Source organism: Phoxinus phoxinus, assembly GCF_949152265.1.
Source record: "Phoxinus phoxinus genome assembly, chromosome: 11".
In the NCBI taxonomy this organism is placed as follows: Eukaryota; Metazoa; Chordata; class Actinopteri; order Cypriniformes; family Leuciscidae; genus Phoxinus; species Phoxinus phoxinus.
The window spans coordinates 28,541,120-28,567,500 of NC_136886.1; the positions used below are offsets into that span (position 1 = coordinate 28,541,120).

The 26,381-nt window shown below is 38.6% G+C and overlaps 1 protein-coding gene across 1 annotated transcript in view; it reads left to right on the top strand.

Moving 5' to 3' along the window:
• myo10l1 (myosin X, like 1) overlaps positions 1 to 25,994 on the top strand; it is a 62,621-nt gene extending 36,627 nt beyond the window's left edge. Inside the window, exons 5-39 of the mRNA XM_079628035.1 lie at positions 664 to 798; positions 882 to 1,020; positions 2,163 to 2,247; positions 2,363 to 2,469; positions 2,561 to 2,690; positions 3,190 to 3,308; positions 4,316 to 4,462; positions 4,546 to 4,646; positions 9,055 to 9,121; positions 9,277 to 9,369; positions 9,464 to 9,532; positions 9,625 to 9,707; positions 9,805 to 9,913; positions 10,888 to 10,968; positions 11,069 to 11,193; positions 11,283 to 11,412; positions 11,550 to 11,656; positions 12,842 to 13,124; positions 14,101 to 14,895; positions 16,129 to 16,252; positions 16,434 to 16,677; positions 17,021 to 17,116; positions 17,204 to 17,297; positions 17,380 to 17,435; positions 18,122 to 18,264; positions 18,581 to 18,775; positions 19,589 to 19,746; positions 19,866 to 19,989; positions 20,576 to 20,873; positions 20,967 to 21,174; positions 21,296 to 21,432; positions 21,514 to 21,637; positions 22,412 to 22,891; positions 23,870 to 24,061; positions 24,857 to 25,994. Coding sequence (XP_079484161.1) covers positions 664 to 798; positions 882 to 1,020; positions 2,163 to 2,247; positions 2,363 to 2,469; positions 2,561 to 2,690; positions 3,190 to 3,308; positions 4,316 to 4,462; positions 4,546 to 4,646; positions 9,055 to 9,121; positions 9,277 to 9,369; positions 9,464 to 9,532; positions 9,625 to 9,707; positions 9,805 to 9,913; positions 10,888 to 10,968; positions 11,069 to 11,193; positions 11,283 to 11,412; positions 11,550 to 11,656; positions 12,842 to 13,124; positions 14,101 to 14,895; positions 16,129 to 16,252; positions 16,434 to 16,677; positions 17,021 to 17,116; positions 17,204 to 17,297; positions 17,380 to 17,435; positions 18,122 to 18,264; positions 18,581 to 18,775; positions 19,589 to 19,746; positions 19,866 to 19,989; positions 20,576 to 20,873; positions 20,967 to 21,174; positions 21,296 to 21,432; positions 21,514 to 21,637; positions 22,412 to 22,891; positions 23,870 to 24,061; positions 24,857 to 24,961 — 5,683 coding nt within the window. The 3' untranslated portion in view covers positions 24,962 to 25,994. The remainder of the gene's footprint in view (positions 1 to 663; positions 799 to 881; positions 1,021 to 2,162; positions 2,248 to 2,362; positions 2,470 to 2,560; positions 2,691 to 3,189; positions 3,309 to 4,315; positions 4,463 to 4,545; positions 4,647 to 9,054; positions 9,122 to 9,276; positions 9,370 to 9,463; positions 9,533 to 9,624; positions 9,708 to 9,804; positions 9,914 to 10,887; positions 10,969 to 11,068; positions 11,194 to 11,282; positions 11,413 to 11,549; positions 11,657 to 12,841; positions 13,125 to 14,100; positions 14,896 to 16,128; positions 16,253 to 16,433; positions 16,678 to 17,020; positions 17,117 to 17,203; positions 17,298 to 17,379; positions 17,436 to 18,121; positions 18,265 to 18,580; positions 18,776 to 19,588; positions 19,747 to 19,865; positions 19,990 to 20,575; positions 20,874 to 20,966; positions 21,175 to 21,295; positions 21,433 to 21,513; positions 21,638 to 22,411; positions 22,892 to 23,869; positions 24,062 to 24,856) is intronic.
• Positions 25,995 to 26,381: the final 387 nt, after the last annotated feature.

The window sequence follows — 26,381 nt, forward strand, 5'->3', positions numbered from 1 at the left end:
TACAAGCAATACAAATACTTTTTATTTATTTAGCCAAGCTGACAAACCTGCAGAACAAGCATGAAAATAAGAGAGACTTTCTGTAGAATATTTTGAAATGTATTCTCAAAAGATAACGTCAGTAACATCAGTGTGTAATCGAGGGTTGCAGTGTTGTAAGTGCTCAGAAAAACAAAACACAACACAAACAATGTCCCAAACCAGTCCCCCATTGGCTCAGTTAGCAGTCTCTTTTAAAGAAGCGTCTGAACCACTGCAACAGGTATACCCAATGGACTGCAAATTGAAGTAATTTGTGGGACCAATCACAAAATTCCCCAAACCAAACAGCAAGGGTTATCACACTCTATAACTTCTACCTGGAAAAAAATCTGTAATGCTTTGTGTCACTTGTATCTTGTTTTAAAGCATGTAGTTAATGTGAGGAAGGTTTGGAAGGCTTTAGGCCTTATTCACTGACTGAGAACTGATGGGGATCCATTATTAGATATTATCTCAGTACTAATCTCATTTGTGTTAAACCTAAAGGCTGAGTTTGAGCAGTTGTGGTTTAGACTTTTGCCACAAACTGCTATCAGATTTCACAGCATTGCAAATTCAATCAGGGTAACACAAATGTCTGTGAAGGTCATAAATGAATGTGTGTATGCATGTGTTTAACAGTGGTGAAAGTGGAGCTGGGAAAACAGAAAGCACCAAACTACTGCTGCAGTTCCTGTCTGTCATGAGCCAAAACTCTGCCGGGACGCCGCCTACGGAGAAGAGCACGCGCGTGGAGCAAGCCATCGTACAGAGCAGGTATTACGCATGCCTCAACACACACAGCCTAAGCATAAAACACACTCAAATGCACAACCTTAATACTTTTCTTTCTTGTGCAGTCCCATCATGGAAGCATTTGGGAATGCCAAAACAGTCTACAACAACAACTCTAGCCGTTTTGGGAAATTCATTCAGCTTCATTTCTCTCAAAGCGGGAACATCCAGGGAGGATGCATCATCGACTGTATCCTCCTCACTGTATTCATACATAGTTTTTGTATACAGAGATATCCTGACCTTTACAGATGGTACCGTAGCCTTGTGAAAATGAAGTGAGCTTAATTGTATAGAATGTACACTTGTAGCGTACTTAAAAAAACGTGCAGATAATATTATAATATAACTGAAATAAAACGCCACTTAAGTGTACTTAAAGAAAGTAAACTTTCTTGACTGTGTTTAACACACTTAAGTATACTTTAAAAAGTTCACTTTGACTTTCAGATGACTTTACAATTAAGTTTTACCCTAAAGTACATTTTAAATATTATGTTTTAATAACATTTCGCCATGCTTTAGAAAAGTACTGTTCACTTTGATTTGCAGACTAACATACTAAAGCACATATTAACTACTTGATTATCATTTTAAATTTTACTGTATTATTCAGTATTAAATTTAAAGTTAACATTTTAAATGTATTAAATTGCAACTTCATCATTACAAATGTGTAATTACAAATATATTTAAATACATTATAGGCTTTGATCAAAATGAAAGGATATGACTGCTTGTCAATATGGCAGTACACAATCATATTTCAACAACAATACAAGTAATTAGGACATTACATATAATGTATATAAGTCCTATTTAAGTGTGAGAAAATGCAAAATGCAAGTTCAAGAAATTGCATTTAATATTAATGAGACTATAAAACTATAATATATTTTTATTTAATGAAATTAAGTGTCAGAAAACAATACATTCAGTTCACAGATAAGTATTCTTTAAAAGCATATTAATGTACTTAAGTGTAAAACTTAATTTACCTCCTCATTTCTGCCATAGACTAAGGTAATATGCTTAACCATGTCCACAGTACAGTTTACTATAAGCACACAGTTTCATGCAACTGTATTTCCCTTAATTCTTGCCCCTTCAGATTTGCTTGAAAAGGTAAACCTTGCTGTCTCCTGAGTGACTCACCCCTAACTACCAGAAATCAATGTTCTGTGATCAACTGTTCACAGTGTAAAACCAACCATTTTTCTGTTGATACGATTTGGCAATGGATATCATGTCAAAGGCACAATCACTCCCCCATTTTGCAGAGAAACAGTGTCTGCCAAAGTGAGATTCTCGCCCACTCATCATATGTGATCTGATCTGTGTTCCAGAATCGAGTGGTAAGGCAGAATCCAGGGGAGAGAAACTACCACATCTTTTATGCTTTGCTGGCTGGGACCAGCAAAAGCCAAAAGGGTGAATAAACACACATGCATTTACACAACGCAGATGATGCTGGCATATTAGTATCAACTAAAATACACACTCATGTTGACAGACTGAATGATTAGATATGTCCCTCTGTTTATAGAGACATATTTTCTAGAAGACACCCCTGAGGTTTTTCATTACCTGAGTCAGTCAGGATGTGTGAAGGACCGCAGTCTCGATGACAAGCAGCATTTTGATGACGTCATGGTATATTAAAAAACATAGATTAACATTCTTAAGGTAGACAAAAAACTAAGAGCAGCATGAATTCGTTCTCTCTTTCTCTTTTTGTCTTCAGGAGGCTCTGAAGGTCATGGAGTTCACAGAGGAAGAGACCAGAGATATGTTTAAACTGCTGTCTGGAGTTCTGCAACTTGGCAATGTGGAGTTCATGACAGCAGGGGGTGCGCAGATCACCACCAAACAGGGTGAGAGGTGTCATTCATCTGTTACTGATAGATATACCATGGTCTGTCAGAATACTCAATTCTGATTGGCTGAAAAGTGGGCATTCAAACTGTATAATGCACAGGTAGTTTCAGTCAGTTTAATCACTGTTGTATATTAACACACTGCTTTCATTGAAGAACACATATACGCACATATCACTCGCACACAGAGATTGGAGAATGCTCTGAACACACACAGAAACATTCAGGAGCATAGAAACTTGTTATCAATTCTGTCCCATGCCTTTTATTAATAAATTAGCGTTGCTACATTTATTATATTACTCAGCAACAAGGTGGTAACGTTGCTGTTTTTGAAGTAATTAAACTCACAGCTTCATTGTTAGTAAAGACACTGCAAAGATGCAGGTTTAAAGCATGCAGATGCTAAATCTAACAAGTAGTAGCTGTGGATTATCTTTTACATAGACGTCACTGTTATGTGTTTGTTAGTAATTCTCTTCTCTACTTCCTGTAGTTATCACTAATGTGAGCGAGCTCCTGGGCCTGGACAGTTTTCAGTTGTCTGAGGTTCTGACCCAGCGTTCCATGATCCTCAGAGGAGAAGAGATCTGCTCTCCACTCACAGTGGAACAGGTACAATCATATATATATGTATACAGTATATATATATTAGGGGTGTAACGGTTCACAACATTCACGGTTCGATACGACACAGTGGTGTCACGGTTCGGTATGTTTTCGATATAGTAAAAAGAAAGAAATTTCCTTGATTTTTTTAAATTTATTTAAATATATATATTATTTTTAAATAAGGGTAGGTTTTCCTACATCTTGAAACTTTTAGTTTTATAAATGGGGGTAATCTTTGAAGGATGAACAAATAATGTTTTGGTCATCACATTAAAAATAACATTTAAATATGATAATATTTGAGTTTTGAAGTGCTGGGAAAAGATGTGTAACGTACTTGAAAGTATTTTACTATTCCTGCCAAACTTCCATGGTTACAGTTAGTGGTACTACATTAAATCCATGGTCAATGTTGCTGATTTGTGGATTTAAAGCCTATAACTATGCTTTGTTTTTCCTGGAAACAATGTTTCTCCTGGTTTCCACATCAGCGCTGATTGATCTATCATTAATAACAGAGAAATTTGAATGCTTCTCACTAGATCTCGCAGTGATGTTATTACTTCAGTGGCAAATTCAAATGCTTTCTTTACTGGATCTCTTAGCACTGTGTAGTAACAGTGTCGCTTGATCAAGATCGGTTCGTGGTGACGCGCTGCACTGACATTGGTCCATACTGATAAACTGTCCGTGAAGCACGAAATAATGAGAAGAGCAGTTTTGTTCCGCTTGTTGGGCAACATTGTGGTGTCAGCACGACTGCTAACAAAATTTTGGTCGCACCGAATCGTTCGGTTTGTAATGCGTACCGAACCAAAAGCCTTGTACCGAACGGTTCAATACGAATAACGGTACTTGTATCGTTACACCCCTAATATATAAATATTTATACATGCACACTTTATCGTAATGACATGCTTTTATAAAAATAAAAATAAACTTTTATAGTTTGGCAGTTATTCTCTTCTAACTCCACTTGTCCATTTTCTTTTCACATTTTTGATTGACAGGCGATAGATTCCCGGGATTCAGTTGCCATGGCGCTTTATTCTCAGTGCTTCTCGTGGATCATCATGCGAATTAATCAGAAGATAAAGGGCAAAGATAATTTCAAGTCTATTGGAATCCTGGACATCTTTGGTTTTGAGAACTTTGAGGTGTGAGTCCACTACAGATCACACAGATAGACACACATAATATTTTTACTGAGATCTAACACAAGTGTTTCTGTGTTCTGAAGGTGAACCGTTTTGAGCAGTTCAACATTAATTATGCTAATGAGAAACTGCAAGAATATTTCAACAAACATATTTTCTCTCTGGAGCAACTGGAGTACAACAGGTAAAGACTGACATCCATGAGTGCATTACAAGTTTGGTCAAGTCCAGTCACCTTTATTTATAGATCTTTATACAATACAGATTGTTTTAAAGTAGCGTTACAGTGATAAGCAGAGAAATAACGATTCAATGATGCAAACAGCATTCAACTGTTGTAAAGCAGCTCTAAAAAGACAATAGTAAACAGTCATTATTCAGTTGAAATTAGTTCAGTGTTGATTCATTTCGGCTTAATAACTGTGTAAAGTACAGTGCTATGCATAAGTTTAGGCACCCATGCTAAAGTTGACTAAAAAGAGGAATAAAAAATCATCTTTTGGAAATTGAACTTAATGCCTTAATTTAAAAAAATAGGAAAAATCCAACCTTTAAGGACACCAATTTTCTTTGTGAATGAATAATGTATCGTAAATGAATAAATGTTCTTCCTTAAAATACAGGGTGCATAAGTTTGGACACCCCTATGTTAAATTCCCATAGAGGCAGGCAGATTTGTATTTTTAAAGGCCAGTTACTATATGGATCCAGGATACTCTGCATCCTGATAAAGTTCCCTTGGCCTTTGGAATTAAAATAGCCCCACATCATCACACACCCTTCACCATACCTGGAGATTGGCATGGAGTACTTTCCATAAGATCATCTCTCAATGCAAATCAAACCAGCTGTTAGGCTAACTGAAATAAAACCATGCCAATCTCCAGGTATGGTGAAGGGTGTGTGATGATGTGGGGCTATTTTAATTCCAGAGGCCAAGGGAACTTTATCAGGATGCAGAGTATCCTGGATCCATATAGTAACTGGCCTTTAAAAATAAAAATCTGACTGCCTCTATGGGAATTTAACATAGGGGTGTCCAAACTTATGCACCCTGTATTTTAAGGAAGAACATTTATTTATTTACGATACATTATTCATTCACAAAGAAAATTGGTGTCCTTAAAGGTTGGATTTTTCCTATTTTTTTAAATTAAGGCATTAAGTTCAATTTCCAAAAGATGATTTTTTATTCCTCTTTTTAGTCAACTTTAGCATGGGTGCCTAAACTTATGCATAGCACTGTACATCAGTTATGAAATTAGTTCAATTCAGCTATAAAGCAGCTCTCCAGAAAACAGTGATGTCATCATCCAGCTTTGCTGAGTTCTCATCCAATAGTGTCAGTGCAGTCAAATCAGTAATATTGCTGAATATTAAGTGTCCCCAACTAAGCAAGCCAGAGATGGCTGTGACAAGGAACCCAAACTCCATCAGGTGACAGAAATGGAGGAAAAGCCTTGGGAGAAACCAGGCTCAGTCGGGGGGGCCAGTTCTCCTCTGGCCAACGAAAAAACACGGTGTGATTATGATTCAGGCTGCATCACAAGTCAGAAGTCAGATTGTGGATCAATACCGTTCAAATATTTTTCATCCAGTTCATTTTACTTGAAGATCGGATTCATCACGCCAGTATGGAGATCAAGCTGGCCATAGGGGTCTGTGCAGAGAACTTGTCTGGTTCTTGTGGTCTTAGCTGAAGGAACTGTGCCGATGGCTGTTGTGTCGACGAGGCCTTCTCAGGGGATTGTTCTAGTAGACACAGTCTCTGCTGACATTCAGTGCTGCGATGAGCTCGTGTCTAGGTGCAGGTCCACCATCTGATCTGGATACGACCCGGATCCGGCTGACTACGGTAACCTTTGGATAAGGATGAGACAGACAGACAAATGTTAGCGTTGATGCCATTCTTATTACGATGTAACAAGTACATCTGGGGTTATGGGAAGTGTTCCCAGTTGACCTAATATATGCAGTCTAACAATCCTTTAATGGATTTGAAATAGAAATGTAATGTGTATGCCAGGTTATAGAGATGTGTTTTTAGTCTAGATATAAACTGACAAACTTTGTCTGATTCCCGAATAATGCTAGGAAGACTGTTCCAGAGTTCAGGTGCTAAATAGGAAAAGGATGGAAAAAATTTGGTTTTATAAATGTTAGAAATGTGGCTTTCAAATGCAAGATTGGCACACCCAGGTTCCTAACTTCACCCAGGTTCCTAACAAATTTGCCCAGTGGCCACTGTCCATCATGGCCTCCTAATCATCCTCCTATATATACTGATTGGCTTCATCACTGTCTCCTCTCCACCAGTAAGCTGGTGTGTGGTGGGCGTTCTGGCGCAATATGGCTGCCGTCGCATCATCCAAGTGGATGCTGCACATTGGTGGTGGTTGAGGAGATTCCCCCCTTCTATGTAAAGCGCTTTGAGTGTCCAGAAAGGCGCTATATAAATGTAATGAATTATTATTATTATTATTAACTGATGACGAAGACTTGACAGAGCAGCCATCAAGTGTTAGTCAGCATTCTAGGTTACTACGTGTTGAGGTTTTTGGCCAGATATTTAAAACCTTCTTAACCTTCTTCAGAGTTAAGTAGGAAATTACTAGTCATCCAATGTTTTTATATCAACTATGCATTTCGTTAATTTTGTGAATTTGTATGTTTCATCAGGGCGTGAAGATATATAGAGCTGAGTATCATCAGTGTAACAGTGAAAACTAACGCCATGCTTCCTAATGATTGATATCTCCCAAGGGTAGCATGTACAGGGTGAAAAGCAACAGTACTGAGCCTTGCGGTAATCCATACTGCACTTGTGATTGATATGACACTTAGTTGACTCTTAGTTTACTGCTACAAATTGATAATGGTCAGATAAATATGTTTTGAACCATGCCAATGCAATTCCACTAATGCAAATGAAATGTAATTTAGGTCTTCGTTTTTGCTGTTGTAGTCTGGACGGGAGGTGCAAACGTAGCAAAAGGTCTCCGTTTCTAAACGAAAACGCATTAGTGTGGATGGGGCCTAAATCCCTCCTTTCTGTGAGCCTAATCTGTTCTGATTAACCAGATGTCCCAGTGATTGGTCTACCCCTTACAGCGCACGTCAGAAACAAAACAGCCATTACCATAAACTTCAGCTCCAGAGGCTTCCGCGATTCAAGCTCAGCGATTGCACACACAGTAAAGACAGTAACTATGGCATCGATTTTACCATATCAATCCGAGCGCAAGTTCGATGATGAAACATTGGAAGAACTAGTTATTCAACCCGAACCTCCATCGCAAAGACGACTTTATCAGGATGTTTCTCAGTGATATGCTACTCTGATTGGGGTGCATTATGAGATGTTGCAACTGTAATTCCTCACCATCAGCATTAACAAGTGTATGTCCATCAACAAACCGATGTGTAATTTTCTAATTAATTGCGGTTTGCGGTGCACATGCGGGAACCGTATTAACTGTTTCAATAATGGTGCATACATTAACCGAGCACTAACGTGAATGACTGTTGTAACATTAAAGTTTGCAAAACAAATCTTGCTCCATCCTTTACCTTTACTTTAAGTAGTAAGAACGAAAGAGAATCTACATTAATAGACACAGTTTTAGGTAATAGTAGCCCACAGCTGATTTGCAGATCTATTTCAGTAAGACAGTAATAACGTGAATTAGCCAGAGACCTAGACAATATAAAACACATATTATTGCATATTTTGAACACCTGGTAGAAAATATATACCTAAATAATTAATCATACAGGTTGTGATTCTGAGGAGCAAGTTGGTCCAAATAAACGGAGTATTGACCCATCTTTCAAGAGCAAGCGTTTTGCGAATCCCGCGTTAAACTCCGAGATTTGAGAAGCAGTCTTCAGTAAATTGAAGTGTTTGAAGGCGGGCCAAGTTGTTCGCGGGGCGGACAACATACAACATACGCTGGCATTATGCAAATGTGTTTTCTAGTGACGTAGAACTGTTACGCAGTGGGATTCGAATTACAAACGACTCGTTTAGGCGGTTCTGAGTCGATTCTTTCTTTTGGTAGACAATAACTTTATTTATTGTGCACTTTTGACTTTACAACTTTGCAGAACGTTTACATTCACAAAGCTATTTTATGCATGAAAGGGAATATTCGAAAAACCATAATAGGGGCACTTTAAGCGCAAAGAAGCAACCGTGTCTAAAGTGCTGGAAAAGAGAGTCAATAGTTTCTGTTGCAACATTGAGGTCTTCTAAGCTGTCTGGTTTGTTGAGGGGTTGAAACTGATTAGGAAGATTATTTATAAAGCAATCTTTAGTGGTAAAGGTGATAGTTCTACCATATTTGTAACAGGGAGATGGTTTTGCAGCCTTGGCTTAATGGTGTATAGACGAGACTAGATAATGATCTGAGATGCCATCGCTCTTCTGCAGAATTTCAACACCATCAACATCGATTTGGTCTGCTGTTACATCTATTCTTACATGTGTATTGTATCTCTTAAGTGCCAGATAACCTGAAAAGTTATTACAAATGCAATTTAAGCATTTGAAAAGATTTTGTATAATATAACTAACAAATTCTGTCATACAGGGAAGGGATTCACTGGGAAGCCATTGATTGGATGGACAATGCAGAATGTCTGGATCTAATTGAAAAGGTAATCCAATCATGGTTAGCTGTTGGGAACAATTCGGTTTAATTTAGTCTGACTATTTATGCATTTATTCAATCAAAGTTCAATTTGATTATTATAATAGTAAAGGTTTTGAGTTTTGTGTTAATTAACACTTGTCTAATTTTGTGTTTATACAGAAACTGGGCATGTTAGCTCTGGTTAATGAGGAAAGCCGATTTCCCAAAGGCACTGACTTCACCCTGCTGGAGAAACTGCATGGCAGACACTCTGTGAGTTATATTCTCATCATACAAGCCAGGGACATGATACAATTCAACCAAGCATAACGTGAATAAACTTACAAATGAGGTTGTTTATCCACAGACTAATCCCTACTATGTGAAACCCAGACTGGCAGACCATCAGTTTGGAATAAAGCACTATGCTGGAGAGGTATACGAAGTGTCTGTCTATCTGTCTGTCCATCTATCTATCTTTATTATTATTTATTTTAATCTTTATTTTTTTGTCTTCTTTTTTTATAGGTCTTATATGATGTGAGGGGGATTTTAGAGAAGAACAGAGACACATTTAGAGATGATATACTGAACATGCTGAAGGATAGTAGGTAAGACACGAACACACAAATTCATAAACTCACACACACACTAAGGCAATTTTGTTCTTGTGTAGTTTAACCTGTGAGTGATTCTGTGTGTGTGCAGATTGGATTTCATCTATGATCTGTTTGAGCAAGTGAGCAGCAGAAACAATGAGGAGACCTTGAAGATGGGCACGGCCAGAAAAAAGCCCACTGTCAGCTCTCAGTTCAGAGTGAGATATAGCTTCCATATCAAGAATTTCATAATAATAGACCTAACTAGATTCAGTCGGATAAGCCAGTGGGCCCTATCTTGCACCCAGCGCAAATTACTTTGTACGCCAACGCATGTATCTTTTTTTTTTGCACCCGACGCACAGCGGACTTTTCCCTCCACAGACACACGTCGGTAAATTAGGGAATGAACTTGCGCTCCTGTGGCGGTTCAGTGAAAAGAGGAGGCGTGTTATGGGGCAAACGTTCCCTAGTGCTATTTTGCAGTTTGAGAAAACAATTCCGACACAGACCAGGAAAAACCTAGTCTAAAGTCAGTGGCGCGTTATTCAGATGCTATTTTAAGAGCGCATGGTTGGCCATAATGTAGCGTGTGCACAACGCGCATACACTTTGCTTCTCTCATTTACACAGACGCAGCAGTTCATATTTTGGCAAACCATACATAATTACAAGGAAAAATATTACCATGAAGATGTGAAAAAATAGGCATAAATCTAGCTTACACTTATATCCAAATTATTCAGGCTAATTGTAGTAATGATGGATTAAACCTGTTTGACCAATAGTGGCAAGACACATAGGTATATAAGGACATCTGACAAAGTGGGTTGTCCGTCAAGAACCAGGAAACAAAATTCTGAAGACTGCGAAATCACCTTTACCATCATGTAAGTTGCGTGCGCCTGGCAAATCCGCCGTTATAATAGCAATCCGCCATGGAACACGCGTGCCTGCTCTTAATGGGAATGTGAGATGACTACTTCAGACCAACCCATTGCGTTGGGCGCAAAAGTCATTTATCCCGCCGGTATAATAGCAACAGCGCAAATAGCAAAGTTACTTGGCGTTTGATACTTGCGTTTCAGATCGTTAAAATAGGGCCCAGTGTCTTTTTCACATATTGCTTGGAGCCCCTTTTGACATTTCAGTGATTTAAGACATTTGATTGGTTGTCTCTTCTGTCCTTCAGGACTCTCTTCATTCTCTAATGAACACTCTCAGTGTATCCAACCCCTTCTTTGTGCGTTGCATTAAACCCAACATGGACAAGGTTGTCACATCAACCAATCAGAATGCAATTAAAAAAAATTAATTGTGATGTTATCCCACACACATTATACATTTTAATAATGTTTTTTTCTCTTCTATAGAACCCAAACAAGTTTGATCCAGATGTGGTTCTGAATCAGTTGCGTTACTCTGGCATGTTGGAGACCGTAAAGATTCGCAGAGCTGGATTCCCTGTCAGGCGCACCTTTAAAGACTTCTTTACCAGGTAAGGGATAAAACAAATATAGATGCATGAATTTTTGTTGGCTCATGTTTTCTGGGAGACGTTTATGATTTTGTGGTTGTGTACATCAGGTATAAGATCATTCTAAAGGAGAAGGAAAAGGCATCTGTGGCTTCCAATGGAGATGAGAAAAAGAAGAGCACAGATTTGCTGACACTCCATGACAGGACCAAGAAGGAGTGGCAGTTTGGAAAGAGCAAGGTGAGTGACGTTTGACATATTTTTCTATAAATGTGCTTATTTATATCTCTTTTCAATTAGTGGGATGGCATTAATAGGCACATTTTCATGTGTGTTTTGTTTGATGGCACTAACCTGTGATAACATTTGCTCCCTAGGTGTTCCTAAAGGAATCTTTGGAACAGAAGCTGGAGAAGCAGAGAGATGAAGTGCGAAGCAAAGCCGGACTGATAATACGAGCCTATCTTTTGAGATATACTGCCAGGTGTGTGTATTTTTTATTTTTTTTTACACAATTACATTAGATTGTATTTGGTTTCCAAAACATTTCAATACACAACATTTTTGTAATATCCTTTTGGATTTTAACAAGTCACTCGTTTTTTCAAAACACACGCATTACTTATATGATCTAGTTTCCAGCCTGTCCAGATGTTTTATTTGTCATTTGGTCACCCTATATTACATTTAGGTTTTGTTCAAGTTTCCCATAATCTAGTAATTGTTTTTCCTCATAGAATAATACAAGAAATTTAGAAATGTGCACTACTGTTCAAAAGTTTGGGGTTGGTAAGATTGTTTTTTAATGTTTTTGAATTTATGATGGCAAAAGTTTTTTGTATATATTTGTAAATGCCTAATCTGTGCTTGTTAGTGCTTATGTCGGCCTTGTTTACACCTGGTATCAAGATCGTGTTTTGGTCGATCGGATCACAAGTGGACGACTCTTAACACAGGTGTAAACGGAGTCTAAAACATTTTGAGCTTGTCCACTTTCGACCATTTCCAGAGGTAGTCGAAAACGCTTCCGACCGGTTGTTTTCGTAGTGTAGCAACGGATTGTGGTCGAATGAGTTTGAACAGCCACAAAATACCACCTACTCTCCGCCTACTGACCTAATGCGTAAACATTATGGAAGCGCACAAGCTAGACGGGATTTAATCTTTGTCGGCTGAAGACCCAAGTTTGGTTTGAAGACGAAAAACGTACAAACCACAATGTTCTCTCACCATTCCTGATTTCTAACACGCGATTTCTCAGAGCAGAAATGAAAGCTACTGCTCTCTGTGTGTTTTTCCGTCACCTCCAGTCGCGTTCATATAATGTAAATTGTATGATCTTAATTGGTCTTATTTGATAGAAAGATCTGGGGGGGAAAAAGATTACCCACCCAGACCTTCCCCTCGAAGAAATCAGCATAGAAGTGGTTGAAAGTGGACAAAAGAGACTGATTAAAACACCAGGTGTAAAAGGGAATGTGTCTCGCTCGTCTACTTGTGATCCGATCGACCAAAACGCATCTTAATACCAGGTGTAAACAGGGCCCTTGACATGACAACAATCAAGTAGTTTTTTAGTAACACCTTTTTAAATGCTGTCATCTGCCAGAGACAGTTAAACAGTTACTTATTCTAAGGGAAATTACTGTGAATTTTGTACTGACTACAGAAAGAACTTTAAGAAGGCTCTGGACAACATTGTGACCATCCAGAAGAACTACCGCGCTCATCTCTATCGGCGGCGGTTTCAACGGAAACGCGCAGCTGCGCTAGTTCTCCAGAAACACAGGCGAGGGCAAGTGGCAAGAGGAGTCTGCCGCAAACTACGAGAGGAGATGAGGAAGAGAGAGGAGGACGAAAATAAAAAGAAAGAAGGGGAGGAGAAGAAACCAGAGGGAGACAATGAAAAGAAAAATGAAGCGCAAAAGGAAGGAGAAGAAGGGGCAGCAGAGGTAAGAGACTTTAATGTTCCTTTTTAAAAGCTTGAACATGCATATTAGCAGTGTATGTATTTTAAGGCAAAAATCCCACTCACCTCCTGAAATCATGAAATCACCATTAGGTGATTCGCTTTTCTTTTGAAGTTTCCTAAAAAAAAAAAAAAAATTAGGGTTTATTTAGTCTTATCTTGCTTCAAACTTTGAAACTATGCGTCATGGATATGCAATATATGTTTAGCTGAACTTTAAATTGCTGATTGCATGTAATTTTGTCACGTAGCTTTTTCTTTTTTTCTGTGGAAGGCCATTTCCATCACATTAAGCCTGGGACACAATGGCCGATTGGCTGTCTGGCAATGTCGGGTCGTTTTTGAGTGTCAGACGACTTGTTTCTTTTCGGTGTGTTCTGCACCGTTGGCTCTACTCGGACGGCGTCAAGTTTTTTGGGGTCGATTCAGCATGTAGAATCTCAAAATCTCAAAATATGAAAATAAAGCTAAAACAAGTCAGCCAAAAAGTATATGAAATATAATTGACAATCTTGACTTTTTATGTCATAATTGACTTTTTATCTCTTAAATTTGACTTTGAGTGAAAATTTTGGCTTTTTATACCACATTAGAATAAAATGTTAAAATTATGGCATACTAAGTTATATTTAGGACATAAAAAGTCAAGCTTTTTGTCATAATTTACTTTTTATCTCACAATTTATATTTTGTTTCTTAGGGGCTTTCAGAATTTTCAAACAAATTTAAATAGAGCAACATTTTATTCTTAATGAAAATGTAAGACCCCTCCTCCAAAACATACGTGTTTATGTAGATACGTGCAGTCAAGCTGTCAAATCATAGATTTTTTTCAAGCCTTCTGACATTGAGTCTAAAAACCTGTCAGAGTTGCAGACAGGTAGTGTGAAAGTGTTTGTAATGTTTGTTTTTCTCTAAGCAGTGTTTCTGCATCTTCCCTCTCTCCTGCCCTCCTTTAGACTCCAAGCACTGCTGAGGAGGCCCGTCAGATGGAGGAAATTCTGCGTTTGGAGCGAGAGATTGAGCGTCTGCAGAAGAAAAGAGAAGACGGTGTGTCTATGCTATGTGAGAGCTCAAAACAAGAACTCCGATTGCGGCGCGATGCAGAGGTCCTGCGCCAGAAGAAGAAGGCTTCCCGTGTCGCCACTGAATTCCTCGAACTACTCAACACCGGAGGTCCAGAAGTCATCCCAGGTGATCCTAAACAACCTGCCTCCAGACCGGCAGCCGCCACTGAGGAAGAGGTAGACGAAGGCTTCCACGCAGAGGAGGAGTGCATACCCCTTCCAGAGATCCCTCCTCCAGCAGAAGGTCCAGTGGATCAGGAGATCTTAGCCACTCTGCCACCCCCTCCTCCCGCTTTCGCCGAAGGCACGGTAGCTTCATCTGCACCCAATGTTCCACCTGGGGCTCCGCCCCCACCTCCTCCCCCTCCTCTTCCTCCACCTCCTCCCCCTCTCCCTGGCGAAATAAAAAAGGAAGATGGGAAGCCTGAAGAGGCTAAAACGGTTAAAGACGAGGATGGGAAAAAGGAGGGTGAGGACGTAGACCGCACCAGCAAGCTGACCGTAGCGGAGTCTCTGCCGGACACAGAGGAACCCATCTACAGCGTCCCTGGGGACGGCGAGTCGGACTATGACCAAGACGATCTTGAGGATGGACAGAGCAGCATTGCGGCAACAGACACAGAACACGCACGCAAGTCCACCTGCACCAACGCAAGCCAGGAGTCCTACAACCGCAGCTCAGATTCAGTGAGTTTTGTATGAATATGCACACATGTTCTAAGGCAGTGGCTCTCAACATGAAAGCTGGGACCCAACAGGGGGTCACTGCAGAGTTCCAGATGTAAAAAAGTCTTAAAATTATTTAGATTTAGTTAATATCATAATTGTAATTAAAACGATGAAAAAACAAAGACATAAAACATCAATTTTTTAGTTGATTTATTTTTATTACAACAGAACTAAGAGGTAAAAATTAGCAATAGATAGGAGGTTGAGAACCACTGTAAATGGAACATGTAATTCCTACAGTGTTCATAATGGTAGCCCAATTAAAGGAACAATTCATACTTCTATTCCTTTAAGTTAGCTAGTTTATTTTAAGTTAGTAAGTTAGCTAGTAATTTTTCTTTCCTTTTAAGTTAGCTAGTGTTGGGTTAACATACATATATTTGAATACTCGCACACTGGAACAAATGCTGGATAAACATGTTATCTCTTTTTGTGTAGTTTGCAATAAATGCCAGATTTGTGACATAACCATTCTTTAGGGGCAGCCAAGCAGTAAAATCATGACTAGAATCACATTGTGTATAAATGTGGTAATTGTATAGATTATTTTCTGTCTTAGCCAAAGACTGTTTACATACAAAGACGGTACACCAGTATTGCTATGAATGTAAGAAACTGCAACATGCAAAATGGCAGCTTTATAAATGCAAGTCCTGCCTTCTAAATAAAACAGCCAGTCACCAATTGGTTAAGATACGGCGTCACTGCAGTTGCTGTTAGAAGCATATCAGATATATAATGATAAATATGCTTTTTAATTTGAGTTTGGCCAGCAGTCTTGGAAAATTCAGTTTTTTTCCCGTTTCAAATAGATAGGAGTTGGTCCTTCTTCTGGACCAAAATACTGTCAGATTAAAAAACTAATGAGTGCAAAAATAAACTTCACACACAGAGGTACATTCCAGGACAATACATATAATTGTATTTTTTTGTTATACTACTAGTAATAGTTATTAATACAATAACCCTTTCAGAAAACATTCTAAATTTTAAATTAAAAAATATATATATTATACATTTATACATTTTATAGTTTTTACAAATGTGGATATGCCTTTAGGTCCCCCAAAATAGGTTTTGTCAGATTTAGCTCACTTCTGGGTACATATTAGTCCCCAAAATATGAGTAATTATGTTCACGCACATGCTTTCCCACTGGCTGATCGTTCACTCTGTCTGTCTCTCTTTCAGTATGCTGAGAGCGATGATGAGCATGATGGGTACGTGGACACAGATGAGGAGGTATCCAATGGTAAAGTCAACATCTTGAATGGGAACGGACCTCCGTACTTCCACAGTTACCTTTACATGAAGGGTAAGAAATCAAATGATTCAATCTTTTTATACAAAATAAAGTCCCTAATGCAATGCCTCAACTATTTTGACTCCAAGGCCCCCTATTATTGTCAAATACCTTATAATGTAATAGCATCTCTTAAAAAAACAGCTTGGACAATGTTGTTCTCATGTTTTTGTCTCTTCTGTCTCATCCACAGCTGGGTTGATGATCCCGTGGCGCAGGCGTTGGTGTGTTTTGAAGGACGACACCTTCATGTGGTTCCGCTCTAAACAGGAGTCGTTAAAGTCTGGCTGGCTGTACAAGAAGGGAGGCGGACTTTCCACTCTCTCCCGCAGGAACTGGAAGATGCGCTGGTTCGTTCTGCGTGACTCCAAGCTCATGTACTATGAGAATGACAGCGAGGAGAAGCTGAAAGGGACAATTGACATCCATTCAGCCAAGTAAGTTTAAGAGAAATAGGATTATTGTGGTATCATTAAGTGTCTGTGTCAGATAGGAAAACACTTTTTGTGATTGTTGATTGTGATCATCTTACATTCACATTACATTTATGCATTTCAAGGTACACATTTACATTCTTATCATTTCTTGCTTTCCCTGGGAATCGAACTCATGAGCAACCCATTGCAAGTGCCACTGCTCTACTGTTTGAGCTATATGACATACTTGACTCTTATGACTTCTTGCCATTTAGTTTTTATCAAAAGAGCCTTATAGTACAGTTCATTCAGAAACCCTAGATCCATCTGAAGTTTTATCTAGTTTTTGTTTATGTTTTTTTAGGGAGATTGTGGATAATCATGAGAAAGAGAATGCTCTGAATATTGTGACAGATGAGAGAACATACCAGGTGTTTGCCGAGTCACCAGAGGATGCCAGGTACAGTATGCTATTTTATACCCATGTGTTTTTCGTAATTGGGCCAAATTGCTCTGCCTCACTGCAAATTTGCTCTCTTTCTCTTAGTGGTTGGTTTACCGTGTTGAGTCGGGTCCAAAATGCCACACCAGAGCAACTACTGGAGATGTCACATGAGCAGGCCAACCCAAAGAACGCTGTGGTCAGTGTCCTTAGACTTCATGCACTTTAACCGTTAAACCACCTTTCTTTTATGACAACTGTTTTTTCACTCTTTCTCTCAGGGCACACTGGATGTTGGATTGATTGATTCAGTTTGTGCTTCAGACAATCCTGACAGGTGAGTGTTTTCTTTGTTACAGAATGCTAGAAGATAGCAAAACTGCTGAAATTGCTTACAGCACTTAAAGTTGAAGTGAGTTATTTTTTTCAATTTTAAAATACTTCCTCTAATCCAAGCATAACACGCAATAGACTAATTTCACATTTCCGGCGTTCTCAGAAGCAGAAGCCATTATAGTTGGGCAAATTTCTATAGTGGTGAATGGAAACTACAACAAATATAATAGTCTTTCCAAAAAAAGGGGAAACATTTTTGAGAAATTGATTACGATGGTTAGAGAGAGAAAGACACATTTGCAGTCTCTTTGTTGAATTGGAAACAATAATGCAGTTAACTAGTTTATTTGTAATTGAATGCCAAGGTAATATAACACAAAAATACTGTGATTAATGTGCAATTACATTTTTTATTTAAAATATATATTTTTTTAAACTAACGATGTTAATAATTGTGGAAACATGTCATCACTATGAAAAGGGTTAATGAGTAGTAAGCCATTTGTTGGTTTCTTAAAAAGTTATTTGGTATCAAAATATCAGTATTTTAATGCTTTTGTTACGCTAGTGGCGCAGAAATTACACATTTCACCTTTAACCTTTAAATTTGTACAGCTAAATATCTGAAGATATACAGTATCTAAAGTTTTTTTTCATCTGGTGCTAACACAACTTGCTTCCGAAAAGGCCCAATTCATTTGTGATCATCACAGCCAATCGTGTGATCCACTGTAACTCAGACCTGCCGGAGGAAATGCATCACTGGATTAGTCTCCTGCAGAAACCGAAAAGAGACTCCAAGAGTGATGGACAGGAGTTCTTGGTCAGAGGTGTGTTACTCATCTGTAACCTGAAAGTGTACATTTTACGTGTGGATGATTGGTGAACGGGATTTTACCAAGTACAACATGTACTTGAATCAACATATTTGTTGATCCTGGAAGAATGTTCCAATCAACCAATCAGATTTGAGGGACAAGTTTACAGTTTATGTCAAGTTTTGGCTTACATGTCTTTGCAAAATCATGGTGACCGTGGTGGATTTGTTTGGAGCCTTATTGTAGTGTATATTTTATTTTCTGTAACTTGTGACCATTTCTTTAAACTTTTGGCATGTGTGTGTCTGCGTGTCCTTTCGTGACACAGGATGGCTCCACAAGGAGATGAAGGCGGGGGCCAAAAGTTCTGCTCTTAAGCTGAAAAAGCGCTGGTTTGTCTTGACTAACAACTCGCTGGACTACTTCAAGTCTTCTGAACGTAATGCATCTAAGATGGGCACTCTTGTTCTGAACAGCCTGTGCTCTGTGGTCCAGCCTGAGGAGAAAAAGTTTAAAGAGACAGGTGAGTTTAATTTATATTTAGCTATAACTAGTTAAAGCCAGTTACACGTATAATATGGAATCCTGGCGCATGTTACTTGCATCATAATTTGAGTAAATCTTAGAGCAAAGTATGTCACACATTTGATTCACCATAGAAGAAGCAAAAAAGAATTGTTTGAAATGATTGGGATGCATTTGCTGTATTGTTTGCAGTCTGCCATTAGTAGCAATTACAGACTTTACTTTTAAAACTAGAAAGGCCTTAAACCAACAAAATCTCTAGTATTTTGTTTAATGTTTTTTAAATAAGTATTTAATGTTCATTTAGGCTGTATTTGTTTGATAAAATACAGTAAAAATGTTGTTATTTCAGAAGTCATTACAGCCTTCAATGTCACATGATCCTTCAGAAATCATTCTAATATGCTGATTTGATGCTCAAGAAACATTTTTTATTATTATCAAAGTTAAAAACTGTTGTGCTGCTTAATGTTTTGTGAAGAAAAAAAAGTGTGATTATTTTTTTCAGGGTTCTTTGATGAATAGCAAGTTCAAAAGAACAGCATTGATTTGAAGTATAATTTTTTTGTAACAATGTGAGAAAGTTACTGCCACTTTTACACTTATTTTAGAAAAAAGAATCTCACTGACTTCAAAACGTTTGATTTGTAGAACATATATAATCTTACTAATAATCCTAAATTGATGTCAAATACAAATCATCATTTTGCATTAGTTTTGAAGATTGAATATGAACATTTTTGAAGTTATGAATGTTTTTCTTTCTATAAACTAAGTAACATGGTGATGCTGATGTCTGATTTCACTGCAGGTTATTGGAACATCATAGTTCATGGACGTAAACATTCATACCGTCTGTACACCAAAATGCTGAATGAGGCCATGCGCTGGGTGCCTGCCATTCAGGGCGTCATTGACAACAAGTTGCCCATTGAAACGCCCACCCAGCAACTCATTAGAGACATCAAGGTAATCGTTTTTAAAAACATAAGTTTAGTCTTTGCACTTAAGGTCAGAATTAGTAAAACTGTTGTTTATTAAATATGGTACATACAGTACATTTCTTGCCTTTTCTGATATTTGTATAGGAGAACAGTGTTAACTCTGAGGCTGTGGAACAAATGTATCGAAGGAACCCCATTCTGAGATATACTCAGCATCCCTTGCATTCACCTCTTCTGCCACTGCCCTACGGAGAGGTCAGCGAAAGCCGTGAGTACCTTTCATCAGCTGAACACACAGAAAGTGTATATGTTTATGCTGTTTATTTTTGCGCTGAGTAGCCTTTTGTGTTTGTACCTTACACATGTCATGTGTGAGGTACCTCATTTCATGTGGCCCAAAAGATCATTTTATTATACTGTGATCTTGTCGTATTTCCACCTCATTTCATGTAGCCTGCGAGTTAATTTCTGAAACGTATGGACGAAACAACTGTTATCACTTCAAAACCAATCAGTTAGCACTTTTTTTCAAGTGCTTGACATGATGAACTGATAAAGTCAAATCTGCTCTGCACTTGACAAATATCACAATTAACATGATCATTTTAAAAGTGTTTAAATCCCAAAATACATTTACTTACACATATTTGAGAATCGTAATATCATATGAATGTGATACCTTACATGTATACTTTCAGAGCAGAGTTCTTCATAAAAACAATAGACTGTTTAAAAATTCCCATTATGAAATATATATTAACCAAACCATAATGAGTTCTTATACCTACTGTACATAATATGATTAAAGAAAAGAGTCATCTTATTTACTTACTACTCTCTCCTTCTCTCTGCAGTGCAAAAGGCGAAGGGTTACGGAAGCCTGCAGGATGAGGCAGTGAAAATCTTTAACTCACTTCAGGAGATGGAGATAGTTTCAGACCCTGTTGCCATAATTCAGGGCATCCTGCAAACCTGCCACGATCTGCGGCCACTGAGAGACGAGGTGTATTGTCAACTGATCAAACAGACCAATCACGTGCCCCAACCCAACAGCCCCGCAAACCGTGCACACTGGCACCTGCTCACCTGCATGAGCTGCACCTTCCTGCCCAGTCGTGCCATTCTGCGTTACCTTCGTTTCCACTTGAAGAGGTAACAGAGAGGCATGCTTATTAAATAGCATCTTGGAGTCTCAAAGGTCATTTGACAAACACTACTGTATGTCTTTTTTGTGAATAAACTCAGGGTTAGAGAGCGCTACCCTGGCACTGAGATTGAGAAGTATGCCCACTTCATTGGTGAGTCCCTGAAGAAGACAAAGACCAGGGAGTATGTGCCCTCTCAGGAGGAGATCGCCGCCCTGCTGATCAGACAGGAAATGACAACTACTGTGTACTGCCACGGAGGAGGGTCTTGCAAGATATCCATCAACTCACACACCACAGCTGGAGAGGTGAGAGAAAGAGAGAGGTTCTTTATCACTTTACTATCTCTGCTTAGAATTGTAAAATGAAATGACACCGCATCAAAGAATTAGGATGAAAGAGATCTTATTTGTGTTTGTTTGTGTCAAGGTGGTGGAGAAGCTGATTCGTGGTCTGGCGATGGAAGACAGTAGGAACATGTTCTCTTTGTTTGAACACAATAAGGTGGCGAGCCGGGCCATTGAAAGCCGCGTAATTGTGGCAGATGTGCTCGCGAAGTTTGAGAGGTAATGACAATGTTCATATGGTGTATTTGATGACTGACTGTAAAATGACTGAGGCTCATCTGCACTGCTTTGCTCTTTCAGGTTGGCAGGCAGTGAGGAGGAGGAGGAGGAAGGGCCCTGGAGGCTATATTTCAAGCTTTATTGCTTTCTTGATGTGGAAAGCATGCCCAAAGAGGGAGTGGAATTTGCCTTCATGTTTGAGCAGGTGAATTGGAAAAGTATATTTTATTTTGTATACCCATTATAGAGCTTTCTTTGTATTGATTCTCCTGATTTAGAGTCACCATGTGCCCTCGTTATCTTTAATCAAAATAACTTCTCCCACTTGCAACAAAATCTTGACTCTTCTCTGATAACACTGATGTATGTTTGAATATTTTTAAATTCCAGCTCACATAAGAATATCTTTGTCATTTTTATCACTTTATGATTATAAATTCCAGCTCACATAAGAATATTTTTGTCATTTTGTATCACTTTATGAGCATATTTATGAGCAAAAGCCTTAAATATATTTTTAATAAATTTTTCTTGGAGAAAAAAATATTTTATATATACTCTTAAGTGTTTGCTGTTGTATATTGCTTATTTTATGTATTGTCATTATTTTTGTTTTTTTACCTATAGTCTGTAATGAAGTTTGATTATGATGATATTGATGTTTTTTGTAATTATTTTTGTTAATATTATTAATTAAACATATTATTAAGCGGAACTGCCCAAAAGTATAACTTGATTGAGGGCCGTGCATCAAAGTATCAAAGTTTCATTACATTAACCTATATTATATAAAAATCAAATTCACTTTCAATGCAAAAATAAAACAAAAATGTTAAAGCAAAAAGATAATTTAGAAGTGAAGATTTGCTTCAATTGCATGTTGTGAGACAGCAACAGCAACTTTTTTGGTTATAAAGTGAGTTTTTTTTTATTTAATTCCCCCTTATCTCTCTCCCTCTTTTGTCACCATCTCTCTTAGGCTCATGAGAGTCTCATCAGTGGTCATTTCCCAGCCCCTGAGGAAACCCTTCAGCACTTAGCAGCCCTGCGACTGCAGTACATCCATGGTGATGTGGCCCGTACGCCCTGGAGCCTGAGCAGCGTCTACCCTGTAGGACGACTTCGCACACGCATCTTCCAGTCCACTAAAGCAGGGGGAGCCGGAGTACCCGGGGCTGGTATAGCAGGGCCGGGAGCTCACACTCTGGAACGGCGGAAGACCAACTTCCTGGACGGGACGCTGAGACGCAGCTTCAAGACGGGATCGCTGAAGAAACAGCGTGTGGAGGAGGAACATATGCTGGAGATGTTTGTAAAGGAGGAGATGTCAGCCACACTGACCAGTGTGCTGGAGAAATGGAGTCGTCTACAGGGCATGCCTCAGCACCAGGCCATGCTCGGTTACATGACCATCATCAAAGAGTGGCCGGGATATGGGTCAACACTGTTTGATGTGGAGGTGTGAATCATTTCTTTACGGCTCTGGGCCTGTGGTGGGATTACACAAATCAGTAAGGGTTCTCTGAGTATCACGGCTATAACTACCATGTACATTGTAGGGCCACCATAGTTGTGAAGTGTAGGGTTTAGTGATAGATGTCTCCCCCAATAGTAGTCAACAAATATTGACTACTACTTGCTATAGTATTTTAAACCTGGCTATCACAGTACACTTGGAATTCAAAAGTGGTAAGTGTAAATATGTAATACAGGATTTCACTCATGACAATTCTGAGTGTAGTTTTGGCATGCTAATGAATATGGGTAAGGCAATGTTAATGTATTTATTTGTTCTAAGTTGGCAGACTAGACTTGTTACTGCCATTAGATACACAGACTGTGAACATGTAAGATAAGATGCTGCTGCATACATAGACATACATATATCTCGTGGCAAATCTAGGCAGGTGGAGCTGGGACTAGCCAGCAGTGAGCACTGAATAAATGTTAAGCAAGCAATCTCATTGGCTGCAGGATCAGCAGAGGCCAATCAGCTTGTGCCATTTGGCAAATTGCATGTAAAGATCTCAGCCTATGCCATCTAGAGAAATTAGAAATATAGAAAAATTCTCAAATTAAAAGCAACTTTTATCTTTTTAGTTTAATCCTAAAAGCTTTTAGCCAACTTTACCAGAAAAATAATGTTGATTGATCAACTTCAACAGTTAAATTTTGCATTTGATCAGCAAACAGACAAACACTGTATCATAAACTGTAAGCTTGGTTATGGTAAGGGTTTACATACTGTACGCATAATCCATCATAAGCCTAGATTCGTGAAATTCAGACTGGTCTAAGCTGCTTTTTCAGCAGGGATATTTTCAGATCTTCCACTATTATGAGAGTAGTCAGTAAGGCAATGTTCTTGCAAAAAGTCTCAGTGATGTTAATTGACATGATTAATTACATGTGTTTGTGTTTTTATGTCTGTCTGCAGTGTAAGGAGGGTGGCTTCCCTCATGACCTGTGGCTGGGAGTCAGTGCTGAAAACGTCTCTGTGTACAAACGGGGCGAACCCAAACCACTCGAAACTTTTCAGTATGAGCACATCGTTTTCTTCGGAGCACCTCAGCCCAGCACATACAAAATCATTGTTGATGAAAGGGAGATGTTCTTTGAGACGTCTCAGGTAACACTCTTCTGTGTCTCTGTTATCAGTGCAGAATGTTGTTGCTTGTTTAAAAGCTTTAGGATCATGTAAGTCTTTTGAGGATGTACACTACAGCTCAAAAGTGTGGCGTCTGTAAGATTTGTTTTTGAAAGAAGAGACCTATGCTCAGGAAGGATACATTTATCAAAAATACAGTAAAAACAGTAATATTGTGAAATATTACAGTTCAAAATAACTGTTTTCTATTTAAGTAAATTATAAAATGTAATTTATTCCTGTCATGGCAAAGCTACATTTACAGCATCATTACTCCAGTCTTTAGTGTCACATGATCCTTCAGAAATCATTCTAATATGCTGATTTGGTGCTCAAGAAACATTTATTATTATTATAATGTACACAAAAGTTGTACTACTTGATATATTATTTGAGGAAACAGTGATAAGTGAAAAGAAAGTTCAAAACAACAGCATTTTTTTAAATAGACAGACTTTAGTAACATCATACATGCTTTTACTGATTAATTGAATGCATCCTTGTTGAATGAAAGTATTATTACACAGGTTAAGTGGCCATATTGTCTTCAACAAAACTGCTAACCCTATTGCTAAATAGGTTACTGATATAACCTACTGCTAAATTGTATAAACCTATATTACAACAGGAATTAGGATAGCCTCTTATGCTAAATTAAATATTTGAATCTAGGGCTTCTGATTTAGTAACTCTATTCCCTTTACTTGTAGTTTTTAAAAGATTAGCATGTGATTTTTAACTAGTGATTAACCAGTGTGTTTTGTTGTGTGCTTTAAGGTGGGTGAAATCACTAAGATCATGAAGGCGTACATCAACATGATCGTCAAAAAGCGCTGCAGCATCATGTCCATCACCAGCAACAGCAGCGCCTGGATGAGGTGATCGACAACAGCCAGAGCTCAAAGTCTCCAGCAACACAATGTGACGAAAGTGAGGTATACTACTGACCGTTGATGAATGGTAAAAGAGAAGGAGAGCAGAGAAGAAATACTGGAATCCCCTGTCTGACCCGTCCTAAATACAACAGCACACATATTTATTTGGACCAATTTCACTTTTTACGAAGCACAACAAAGCCTGGTAACCTGCTCAATGTTCCCACCCCTCACTGCCAGCACTCTGACTTAGTTATGACCAAACTTATTTATCCTCTTCTCTATTTTGTTCCCTTCTCTCTATCGTCAGTTTTCAGTTAGTGATGTTGTACCTATCCGCCTACCACCTACAACTCCATTTACTGGTAGTTTTACTGAGGTGTGTATATTGTGCTTGTGTTTGCGCATGCACACACACACACACACAGGTGTATGCTTTGTGGAGCACATACATTTTGTAAAGCCATGACTGCTCGAAGCCGTTCAGAAAGCAGCAAGGAGAAAGCTATGCGTTAACATTCCCATTGAGCTCAATGGCAGCTGCTAGGCTGGCGCAGGACCCCCCAGAAATACGCGATTTGATTTCTGCCTTCTTTGCTCATGGCCGCTCAGTTTCACTTACAGGTTCTTCTGAGCCATAAATGCCATGTGACATTTCTGGAGCCGCAGGAAAAGGACATCATGGCTGCACTGATTGGTTGATGGTGCCACAAGGAACATGCACAGTCGCTTCAAAAATATTAGTCAATGGTAAAACATCTACTATAATGTAATGAAATGTGTGCGATTTATATGTTGATTCCAAAAATGTGTAGTTACGACCAGCAAGGGCCACCTGGAGTCAGTCAGCCAATGAGATCGCAGTATATCTGGGGCCGTCCGTATGTTGATATCAGCAGTGTGACTGTTCACACATCAACTCATATTTCACACATGATCAATGTAACAAACGTCCTATTTTATATTAAATGCCAGAGTCTATAAATACATATGCTAAAGTGTTACATTTGATACTGTCTAAAATGATTTGTTTTTACAGTAATTGCAATGTTTCCTTATTTCATTATTTTGCCAGTTATACAAAGCTTGTGTAACTTTAACTGTACCAATGCACAAAAGCATTGTGACCAGTTTGGTGATTGCGAGTGTTCAACAAAAAAGTGTGCAGGTCCTAGGCATCTCTATTTGCTATTACAGACAGAGATCGGATAATGGTTATTATTAAGTATTATGCAAGTAGAGCCAGGTCTGCCCAATGCAAGCAATGAAAAGAGGCCCTGTCAAGTATTAAGCTACAGCAGTCTAGATTCAATAAGCATGTATTTGTACTGTTTCAATGTGTAAACGTGACATTAATTTTTGCAACATTACACTTATCCAGTGATTTTTTTTTATCCAGAAGACATTTTTTACAGTATCGATGCAAA